This window comes from Patella vulgata, chromosome 2 (genome assembly GCF_932274485.2).
Source record: "Patella vulgata chromosome 2, xgPatVulg1.2, whole genome shotgun sequence".
Taxonomy (NCBI): domain Eukaryota; kingdom Metazoa; phylum Mollusca; class Gastropoda; family Patellidae; genus Patella; species Patella vulgata.
The window spans coordinates 7,900,676-7,913,080 of record NC_065880.2 but is presented as its reverse complement, the minus strand read 5'-3'; the positions used below and the strand labels follow the sequence as shown (position 1 = coordinate 7,913,080).

Sequence of the window (12,405 nt, the reverse complement as noted above, 5' to 3'; positions counted from 1 at the left end):
AAATTTAAAAAAGCTTTTGATTGGCTTCCTAGGAATTCAATTTGATCGGAACGTTTCGACAATATCAATCTAACAAATTATCCAGAGCATTTACATAAATATGTATTTAAGATAGTAAATTAAGCGAAATGTTGGTATAAATATATGAATAACAATGTTTTTAAAAAATATATTTCGATTTACATGCGCAATTGAGGTTCCGGTTTAGTTTTGACTTCCGGTCACTTTTTTAGAAAAACAATTTGTTGATATTTTTTCTTCAGTTTTATACCCAAAAATATCTATGCAGTAGTATTGTAACTGTTGATTATGGCTGCCTTGTTTTCATGCACTAAGTGCCATACAAGGCATCCATTTGAAGACCTCTCCCGAGGAGAGCAGTTGTGTAAAGTGAGCATGAATTCCAAACCAACTCCAAAGTTTACAAAATTTTGACAGTGTCAGTGCCCAAATTATCAGTAAAAATTTGACATCCGTGCCAAATCTAAACTGTACAATTCTTTCATTCAAAAATTTATTTTTGATGAATAAAAAATATTTCATTTTTGATAACCAGTTGCTTGTAAAATAAACAACCATTTATTGGCTGTGGAAATTGAACTGGATCACTGATCAATCGCTTCACGTTTCCTTTGTTCATTGATTGAAAAATCAAAATAAAGTTAATGTGAGATAAAAGGCTAAAAATCTTAGCCTTGGACTCTTTATTAAACTCACAAGTATAGCAAATGACCATGAAATGATCAACTTATTCTATTCAAATTTTTAAAAAAATTTTTTTAAGGCAAATTAGCATCAAAACTCGAAGTAGGCTACTGTATTTGTATGGAAGAGTAAAATGCATGAAATATAATTATTTATTTCTTAAGCTTTCATAATTTTGTAGAAGAAAGTTTCAAAATTAATCATTTAGTCAGAATTAATCATTTTCAATTGCAAGTGGACTTATTTTATGTATGGTATTTATGTAACATACCATATTAAATGTACAAATGTCAAATATTTAGGTTGATTTTATCTTGTTAAACGTCAAGCTATCTATAACAAATCATTGATAATATTCTGTATAAATGGTTTATCTTCCATACGCTTTTTACAGATGTTTAACATTTTTTTTCAATAATTTCAGGAATGTCGCAATAAATTTCCTGTTGTAAAATGTACTTATTGTAGAGCTGAGTTCCAACAAGACAGGTGAGAGATAACCATTCAGAGTTCTTACTAAATATCAATGCTAATAAATGCCCCGAAGAATTAATATAACAGAAATTTGGACAACATTTTATTGCAGGGAGAAATGGGGTTAAACGTCTGCTCGACACAAACCAAGTCATTTCAGGACTAACATATGGTTCTATATTGTTTCAGCATTTCGCTTGCGCTTATGGATCTTTAGCAGTGGGAGGAAACTGGTGGATCCGGAGAAAACCCATGAGGTTGGACAGGCGACCCACAGCTCTTTTTTTCCTCAATATGTATCAATGGTGCAAATGGAATAATATATACCCCTGCCATTAAATTAAAACATCAGATCAAATTGCTACTTTCAATAATATCTATACTGATGATCAAGGGTAGTGCTCTCGAACCAAAACTCTGAGGACCCCCAATCCTTATCTGCATTTACTCTGTTAGATTTCCCATGTTAAGGACGTTGGGCTAGTGATGCCACTTTTCACAAATATTTTAAAGATACATTATGTAAGATTTAGATAAAGGGCTAGCCATTCTTGCTATACAGTAATAGTTCGAAAATAGATAATGTAAAATTATTTATTTGAAAATTGCATTCAAATTACTGTATTGTGAGCGAAGATATTAGCCTTTGAAGGTTTGACAAGATATGGGCAATAATTTCAACCATCGTACTGGTTGTTCGGAGCTAAGTCGTGCTCCTTCATTTTTAGCTTAAATGTTATATCAGAGAAATCGGATGCCATCGAGAGTTGAATATGGCCTGGATAAGTTTATTAATGTCTAATTAATAATTTAGAAAACATTTCAGGCCTAAAGAAAGACCTGCAATAGGCAGATTTAGCTCTTGCATAATGTATTTTTAATAAAGCCCAACAAAAACGTTATAAATCATAAAATCAAGGTCTTGTTTGTTCAGAGATACTTTTAGATTGCGTACTGTGAAGGAACATGCTCATTTATTTTTTTTTTAATATATATTTTCAGCCGTGGAACAAGCAGCATCTGTAAAAAATGTGCCGAGAATGTTCGAAATTATGGCAAGGTATGTTTTACTGCTCTTAATAATTTGTATTCAAAATTATTAATCTGGTAGTTCGTCAGTATGTGATTACTTCGCTTTAAGATGGAACATTCAAACAATTGGTATGATAAGAATGTACACAGGAACTCATCTGATTGACAAGACAATGTACCTTGCAAGGTTCTCTGTCATACAAAACTGACGAGGGGAAACCATGCCGATTGTGTATTGGACATACAGTCATACACATATGTCGCGAGATTTTCCTTAGTGTGTCACAAAATTTTGAACGAAAAATCATGTGATCCCATATTCCCAATTGAGTATTCACTGGTGTCTACTGATAAGTTCATATCTGTGTTTTTTTTCATTTAGTTTGAGTCATTCTATGTGTCTATGACTAGTCTCTGTCTACGGTTTTATGCCGTCTATGACTTTATTTTTACAAAATTCAAATATTTTTCATATATATTTAGCCAGGTGTGCCGCAATTTTTCATGTGTTCCAAGGTATGCCGTTGGTAAAACAAAGGTTGAGAACCACTGTTCTAGACCTAAATATCAGAAACACATTCAGTTTGACAAAGCCTCTTTTTGAGCTTGAAGAAGGTAACAAAAGATAGTTTAAGTCCAATATTTTTTTGTTTGAATAATCTTTTAAATGTATTGTTTATTTGATATTTACTTGTGTTTTGTAGCCAACAGCATGCGAATATTGTAGTATTTTAGCAGCATTTATCGGAGGAAGGTGCCAAAGATGTGCAAACTCAGAGAGAAAATGGGGAATGCCCAAAACTTGTGAACAGTGTAAACAGAAATGTGCATTCAACCGTGGAGATCAAAAAAAGGTAATAATATGAACATAAATTTTGGAAGTTGTAAATATTCCAGGAAACGTGTCGGCTACCATCGAACCAATCAGTAATTTTAAAGATTATTCCTAGAATAGTTAGGAACAAATTCAACTTGACAATACAAAACATGGTTATTCCATATAAACTATACCAGTGATGGGATTTTGCCCGTATATTCCGGACCTGTCCAACGCTGAATTGTCCGACCAAGATTATGCCCAATCGGATATCAAGACATGGGGAATAATATTCAAAATTCCAAAATTAATATAGTTTACTGAGTGTATAACTACCACTCAACCTGATTATCGTCGATAATAGGCTGGACTGATTAGGTAATTATGTGATCAACGTATTTATCATGTTATACCGTCTATACACCTACCTTGATTAACTACTTAATCTGCCTTGATTTGCTGACTTAGTCCTTTGTCGGACAATTCATCAATTCAATCCTGAACAGAAGTCATTGTTTCTCCTCTGTCGGACTATATATCAATCCAATAAGAGTGATTATAAACTTAATCTACGTGATTAACCTGTGATTTCTTCATTGTTTGGTGATTCAATCGCCTTGATGTCGTCCGACAACACATAGGAATTAGTCATATATGTCACATATCCTAATAATATATAACACCCCAAATTGATATACATTGTATCCGATAACTTGTTTGTGATATTTCTTCTGTGGAAGCTGAAGTTAAATAAAGCTATTTCACACAAACACACATGGCGGTTATAGTACAATAACTGAAATGGAAGTAGAAATCTTGTGAGACAAGTGAAATTAAGAAATGTAAACGTGCCGTCTGATGCCGGAGATGGTATATTCTCTGATTTATGACCATATTTTGAATGGGGTTTATGTTTTTAAATAAATAAATATAAAAGGCTAAGACAGCTGTCCTTGTCAGGTCCTCCGTCCTGCACCACTAACAAGAAAAAAAACAAAGCAAAAAAATTGATCGCTGCGAGGCAGCAAATATTATTCACTACTAAGTTTCATCATGTCAACCAATATCGGCGCAAATCCCTAAAATTCAGAATCCCAGCCATCAATAAATATTAATATTTTGAAATATAGTTACGCTACTGTTAGCACATGGAAGCTAAAAAATATCCATGAAATGCTAGTGATTTCCCAGTTCGAAAGTGTGGCCGTGAAAATATCAAAATGCTTGCTTTATATTGCAGTTCAGTGTTAAATGTTGAATTTTCGTATTTTTTACAGGATGATGGAAAAATCCTGTGTTGGCTGTGTACTTTAGCATACAGACGTGTTGTAGCAAAAACGCGGAAACAAAGAGACGATACACGCAAAAGTCTAGGAACAACCCGTAAGCAGCCCTCAACCAAAACACCTCCAACTAAAGCAATCACGGACACAAAATTAGACAAAATATTCGGTCCTAGCAAAACAGAAAATATTCAAAAAAGTTCCTCAAGTGTTGACACTTTGTTAAAATTTAGCGGAGTTGGAAAACCTGCTAAACAATCATTACTGGATAAAAATAAACATCTTAGTCCAGGTAGTCCAGCCAGCGGTGGAAGTTTATCGGAGAAGGCTGCCAGTCTTTTGGAGAAAACAAAAGAAAAGCCTAATAAGTCTAAATCTAGATCTTCATTATTGTAAGTAAATTTCTGTCAGTTCTGGGGGGGTGGATGGCTGAATGGTTAGCGTGCGCGCGCTGTATCATAAAGTCTGTCATTGAGTCAACTGGCGTGGTTTCGAATCCCCGGTTGTACGTGGCAAGGAGTAGGGTCGCCTGTCCAACCTCGTGGGTTTTCTCCGGGTCCTCCGGTTTCCTCCCACTGCTAAAGACCCCTGCGCGCAAGCGAATTATTGAAATAAAATTTAACCATATGTTAGTCCCGAAATGACCTAGTTTGTGTCGAGTGGACGTTAAACCCCATTTCTCTCTCTCTCTCTGTCGGTTCTGAATCAGATACATGCAATATGTCAATCCAAATTGGGTTTAGATTGTGATATTTGTTTCATTCCTGGCAATCTGTTGGGATTGTCTCACTGCCATCCATGGGGATTGTCTCACTGCCATCCATTGGGTTTGTCTCACTAGCATCCATGGGGATTGTCTCACTAACACCCATTGGAATTGTCTCACTAACATCCATTGTGATTGTCTCACTAACATCCATTGGAATTGTCTCACTAACAACCATGGGGATTGTCTCACTGACATCCATGGGGATTGTCTCACTGACATCCATGGGGATTTCCCACTGACATGCATGAGGTTTGTCTCACTGGCATCCATGAAGATTGTCTCACTGACATCTATGGGGTCTGATGTTGTAGTTTTCTGTGATTTGATTGGCTGTAGGATGAGATCTGTCTCTTGAGGAGACAACATTTTCGATTGGGCAGATGGGATGAATTCGCCTACAGATTTGACGGTGCCATGAGGCAATTTCTCCGACAAACCTAAGTCTAAAACTGCTTAAGACCTTTAATTATTTGTTTTTTTCTATGAGTGAACAGATGAATTTGATTGAAATGAAATAAAATGAAATAGGGCTAGTAAAGACGGGCATACACCATACAGTGTGCCATGAAGGAAATTTTGCCCGGGCCGCGGCACTATGGCCTACTCTTATATCGAATTTCAACTGCCAAGATATCTTTTACGTGTACACCCAATATATACACAGGACCTTGTTTTTTTTTTGTCCCAACCGAACGACTAGACAGCTGTCCTCCATCTTGCACCAGACAGGAGCAGAACAGTAGGAGGTAGTGTGAGTAGAATCGTGACGTAATTAAACACAACAAATATTTTCCCGGCTGTATGGTTGGTTGAGATATTTACTTATCCAGTCAACGCATTTCCCTTTTCACTCTTTTGTCACCATTTTTGAGATTGAGAGAATTCAATTCCAGAACGTACAATCGAGTACCCTCAGTGTAAATGACCGGATAATGTAGCCAATGACCTATTATTCTCAAATATTGACAACACATCCAAACTTATATTCGTAGAATATTTTTCTGGATGATAGAGATTTATGATTTTTATTGAGTTTAAATATGTTTACAGATCAGAAGATGAATCAAGTCAGGGAAAGAAACCACGATTAGAAAAAACATCATCAAATGGAGTCACAACACCAAAAAGGTAAATACTTAAACTATCCAAATATACTCTTCTAAAAAAGTAGGGGACATTGAAATGAAAATACCTATGCAGGTTGCGATATGATAAATAGTCATGGACATTTGACATGCTTTGAGAGTATGTTCACAGATGAAGAACTTATCGCCCCAAGAGAACCACTGAGCTGCACATGCTACACGCAATAGCGCCATACATGTGGGCGGGGTTCATTGTTAAATTTGACACTTCAAAGAAGAGTTGATGAAAACTGCACCATGCTGGTTTATCTGTCCATGTTTGCTTTCCTATCTGTTCTTGTATAAGATTTACTGTTTAGTAAGATTTACTCTTTTTGTGTGGTATTCAAGTTTGTGTGTCAGGAATTGCAGGAGGAATGCACCACACACAAAAAAAAACGTACGAAAAACTGAGACACAATGTAAGCAACAAATGTACATATCAAATACAATTGCATGATTATTTTATATTTCAGTAATTCAAACAGTAGTTTTACCGAGGCTAGTAAAATGGACAGTGTTAGCTCGGATCATGTTATAGTTATAACTCAACTGAAAGATCAAATAGAAAGTTTAAAGAAACAATTACAAGTTAAAGACTCACTTTTAAAGGAAAAAGATAAAAAGGTATGTTATCAAATCTCTGTCTGGAGCCACCTGGAGGGTTTGGATGACCGAATGGTTAGTATGTGGGTGCTGTATCATAAGGTTTGTCGATTGTCGTGGGTTTGATTCCCCTGTTGTACGGGACAAGGAGTAGGGTCGCATGACCAACCTCGTGGATTTTCTCCGGAGTCTCTGGTTTTCTCCCACTGCTAAAGACCCCTACACGCAAGTGAATTATTGAAATAAAATTGAACCATATGTTAGTCTCGAAATGACCTAGTTTGTCTCTCTCTTTCTCTCTCTCTCTCTCTCTCTTTTCAGGAGCCACCTTGGCATAGTGAGTAAGGTACTAGCTCACTCGAGAACATTGATCGACATTTTAAGTCCTAAATCGACAACATTAGTATACTTCGAGAATTTTAAGAACTATTTGAGGCAAACTTGCATACATCACACAAATTGTCAATTACCCAAACACATTCCTCACTGGGGATTTCCCTGATTATCTCAAGGATAATGTGTACCAGAACAATCCTCAAACGATTGGTGAACTGAAGGCAGCAATCATAGCAAAAATCAGGGGAATCCCCAAAGAGGAATGTGTTCGAGTAATTGACAATTTTGTGCGACTTATGCACGTTTGCCTCCAATGCCGCAGAAACCCTTTGGAGTATATTTTGGCAATCATAGCAAAAATCAGGGGAATCCCCAAAGAGGAATGTGTTCGAGTAATTGACAATTTTGTGCGACTTATGCACGTTTGCCTCCAATGCCGCAGAGACCCTTTGGTGTGTATTTTGGAAAGAACATGACTTTTATACAAAGCCACCAAGATACTGAAACTTTGGGGAATGATCGTACACGGACTGATGTTTTAAGTCCAGCAAATTTCATCAAATTTGCAGGATCTTTGTAGGATTTAATAAAAAAATTATGGGTTCTGTTCTTTTTTTGGTCACCCTGTATCTTTTTAAATATTATTTTAAAAAAAATAGGGGATTCTTATTTTTTGCTTATAAATTTGTAAAATATTGGCTATTGATATTTTTATACCAAAATGACTGTAATCTTTTTATTCATGAGACTATTCTATTCCAGATTAGTGAATTGAAAGTGTCTGAGTTTCAGTTAGAGAAAGAGTTGAGAGGAAAGTTACAATCTTTAAATTTTGCCACATCAAATACAATAGATACACTTCAGGTGAGGTTATTATTATTAACAATGTTATAGCACCACATCAAATACAATAGATACACTTCAGGTGAGGTTATTATTATTAACAATGTTATAGCACCACATCAAATACTATAGATACACTGCAGGTGAGGTTATTATTATAAAAATGTTATAGCACTCTGTATGGTGTATGCCCGTCTTCATTAGCCCAGTATTGGAGCAGAACAGTAGGACCTTAAACTCCATTTCATTTCATTAATAATGTTTTATATGAAGGGGGGGGGGGATGGTCAAATGGTTAGCACGTACGTGCTGTATCATACGCCCTGTCATTGAGTCAACTGGCATGGTTTCGAATCCCCGGTTGTATGTGACAAGGAGTAGGGTCGCCTGTCCAACCTCGTGGGTTTTCTCCAGGTCCTCCGGTTTCCTCCCACTGCTAAAGACCTCTATGCGCAAGCGAATTATTGAAATAAAATTAAACCATATGTTAGTCCCAAAATGACCTAGTTTGTGTCGAGTGGACGTAAAACCCCATTTCTCTCTCTCTCTCTTTATATGAAAGATTTAAAGCCTCCATGCGGGGTGGGGGTGGATAGCTGAGTGGTTAGTGCGTGTCCGTTGGATCTGAAGGTCTGTCGTTGAGTTAACCAATCTGATTAAAATCCAGATCTATACTTTCGATGTCCTACACTACATGAAGATCTGACCAGTTTTAGTGGAAGGTCAATCAGGTATTATATGAGTGGCTTTTGACTTTGATTAATCGTTTATTTTTTTATACTTTCGATGTTCTACACTACACTGGCTGGTTGTAGTGGGGGGTCGCGTCAGAGGTCGTACAACTGGCTTTTGACCGGATGACGGCAGACATTGATTAATAATCAGTGTTGACCATTTGATTGGCTAATCCCTCACTTCAACCAGAACCCCGTAATATAACAACTCTTGCAGATCCTAGTGTTGTAAAGACAAGTAAAATGAAATTTTGAACTACAAAAAACGAATGGAAATAGGATCTGTGTTTTAATCAGATAGTGAGTCAACTGGCGTGGTTTCAATTCTCCGGTTGTACGTGATAAGGAGTAAGGTCGCCTGTCCAACCTCGTGGGTTTTCTCAGGGTCCTCCCTCTCTCTCTCTCTCTCTCTCTCTCTCTGTTCGCAATTTGCACCTTGAGATTAGATACAGTGTGAAAAGGTCAATTTGCACCTTGAGATTACATACAGTGTGAAAAGGTAAAACGTGAACGATACATGGAGCCAGAACTGATATTTTAATATTTTATTTCAGTCGAAGAATAAAGAGTTAATGCGACAAGTTGCCACACTCTCCAAACAAAAAGATAAAAAAGGAACGAGTTCAGCAGTTCCATCACCTGCTCCGAATACACAAGAATTATAATTATTATTGTAATAGTAGTTTGTTTGACATTTTAGTGTTTTATGAATTAAATCATCTTAACATTTTTATCGTTACAGAACAGTGGTCACAAATTACTATTAATATTTTTATTATTATCATAGTTGATCATTATATATTTTATCGATGTAATTTTGAATAGGTTTCGGTATGTTTTTCTGTCCAGGTTTTTATGTTATTGCTATGCGGTTCTCGCCATGTGTTATGTTATCGCCATGTGTTTATTTTTATGTTATTGCCATGTGTTGTTATGTTATCGCCAGGTGTTTTTATGTTATCGCCATGTGTTTTATTTAATCATGTTCTTGTAAATGTTTTCATTTGGGCGAAGGGGGTGGGTCAATATTTAAACATGTTTTCATTTAGTTCAGATAAAAAATTGACATTCTGGTCCTCACAAACATCACATTCTTGTCCTCACAAACATCACATTTCAAAGTTCTACTTCTCACCATTGGTTTCAGTGATGTGACGGTCTGAGAGCTAGAATGTTTTTATTTATATTGCCTTACATTGATATATTTTTAAAATCTTGACATTTAGGTCCAGGGTCGTAAATTATCTTAATGTCTAAAAGCGATAATTGCATTTTTTTTAAAGTCATATGTTTAAAATATTTGAAAGTAAGGCCTTAAAATACATGGCATCTATACACACTGTCCTATAATTCACTTCTGTCAGTTGATAAATTGGCAAATATATTATTTTCTTTTTAAATCAAACATCATTATCCTTATCTGTTTAACAACGGACCTTGACAATCAAGACAACTCTCTCTTCCATTGTGTAGACATAGTTTTCCAGTGAAAAAAATAAATGATACAATTTCCAAATACTGTTGGGGAGTAGAAATTATTTCAAAGAAATATGCAATTATTGCTTTAATATGTATCTAGGTTTGATCCCCAGTGAGAAGTACCTCAGAAGTTTTCAAACGGGTTTTCTCTTGATCCTTCGGTTTCCTCCCACTGCTAAAGACCTCTACGCTCAAGTGAGTTATTGAAAAAAAATTTAACCGTATGTTAGTCCCAAAGTGACTTAGTTTGTGTCAGTGGATGTTAAACCTTATCTCTCTCTCTCTCTCTCTCTCACTCTCTCTCTCTCTCTCTGTCTCTCTGCATTGCCCCGTGGTGCAGGATGGAGGGCCCGACAAAAGAAATCATCTAGTCAACTGGATGGGACAAGAAAAAAGAAGTCCCATATATACTAAGAGTAGGCTGTGGCAGAATTTTGTGCATAGCACACGCCATGATTTGGATCAAAACTATGCCATAGCACACGGCATGACCTGAATCAAAAACTATGCCACTTCACTCAAATATTAAGACAAGAGTTTAGTAATAAAGCAAAACACGAAAAAACTTTGGTCCTGGGCGTTAATCATGAAAAATATTGGAATTTAAATCCCTAGATTTTACTATGTGCTTGTACATTGCTCCATTAATCATTGTTTCTATGTGAAATATTTTTATCTTTATTATATTCATTGTTCATTAATGTTTTTACTTATCACATCTTCATGTACAGATTTTAGAATAGTCATAGAAACAAGTTTTTATCTAAATTAGCCTCCGAAGAGATTTTTTAGACATTGGTTTTAATCTAAAATAGCCTCTAAAGAGATTTTTATTAAACATAATATGTTTTAATCTAAAATAGCCTTTAAAGAGATATTTAAGCATAGGTAAAACCTCTAATCTGATGAAAACACAGATCCTATTTTCTTTCGTTTTTTTTATAGTTCAAAATTTTGTTTTACTTATCTTTACTACAGTAGGATCTGGAAGAGTTGTTATATAACCGGGGTTCTGGATGATGTGAGGGATTAGCCAATGAAACGGTCTGTTATGGTGAGTTTTTGGCATGAGGTGCACGGAACTGTGGGTAACCCACTAGAAACATAAACGCTGATTGATTAATCATATGTCTGATGTCATAGGGTCAAAAGCCACTTGTATTACACCTGACGTGACTTTCTACTACAACTGGTCAGATCTTTATGTAGTAGAGGCCATCGAAAGTATAAAAAAACGAAACAAAATATAGGTCTGTATTTGAATCAGTTAGATAAAACCTCTAGACAGATTTTGTCCAACACATCTTCATTAGCAAGGTTGGAGCAAAAAGTTGAACATTAAACTCAATTTCATTTCATTTACAGATTTCATGAGTAAAATCCAATTCACAGTCTTAATTATCACCAGGAAAACTTCATAAATTTTTAAAATAATTCAAGTAATCATGTCAACATATCCTTTCCATATGTATAACACGATCCTGAATGTCAATATTACCTGCCACAGGTAATTTCAATGTTAGTTATTTCTGCCGTTCTTTGTGGGTAGTTGTAACTTTCCGTCAATAAAAAATCTGTGACGGCAATTTAGTCCTTCTGCTTATATTCTAGCCTATATTTCTATGAGCAGAAGGACTAAAATTTAGTCATGGCTTGTTTATTGACAGAAAGTTACGACTACTCACGAAGAACGAAGAACGACGAAAATAACTAACGTTGAAATTTACCTGTGGCAGGTAATATTGACATTCAGGTTTGTGTTATATTTAAGGAAAGGATATGTTGACATAATCGCTTGTATTATTTAAAAAAAATTTGAAGCTTTTCCGGTGACCTTTAAAGGACTTGATTTTTGAGGTTTAAAGTGCTATTAAGCATTAAGTTCATGGATCCATTATTGAGCGCTGATACAGAATCTCGTTTTATATGAAGACATTTCATGTGCTCATTCACATTCTAGTTGCAGCCCTTATCTTTTTTCTATCTAGTTTTGAGGATGATATGAAAAATCAGTTGCCTGCGTATTTGCGATTACAACTGGTGTTGATTTAGTTTATAACTAGTCATGCTAGAACCAGAAGGGGTGGAAATCACAGGGTTTCCCCCTCTTTTTGATGAAGGATTAAACAACCTGGCAAGGAACAGTGTCTAGTTGCATGGATGGGACAAAAAGAAATCCTGTCTCAGTAGTAATTCCAGCAAG

General features: G+C 35.7%; 1 protein-coding gene across 1 annotated transcript; it reads left to right on the top strand.

Annotated features, from left to right (window-relative positions):
- Positions 1-208: 208 nt before the first annotated feature.
- On the top strand, positions 209-11,649 carry LOC126809977 (protein FAM76B). Its single transcript, XM_050534862.2, has 9 exons — positions 209-390; positions 1,130-1,194; positions 2,182-2,239; positions 2,916-3,065; positions 4,306-4,703; positions 6,131-6,208; positions 6,681-6,831; positions 7,909-8,010; positions 9,278-11,649. The coding sequence occupies exons 1-9, from the start codon at positions 310-312 to the stop codon at positions 9,386-9,388; spliced, it is 1,194 nt and encodes a 397-aa protein (XP_050390819.1). The 5' UTR covers positions 209-309; the 3' UTR covers positions 9,389-11,649.
- The last annotated feature ends 756 nt before the right edge of the window (positions 11,650-12,405 follow it).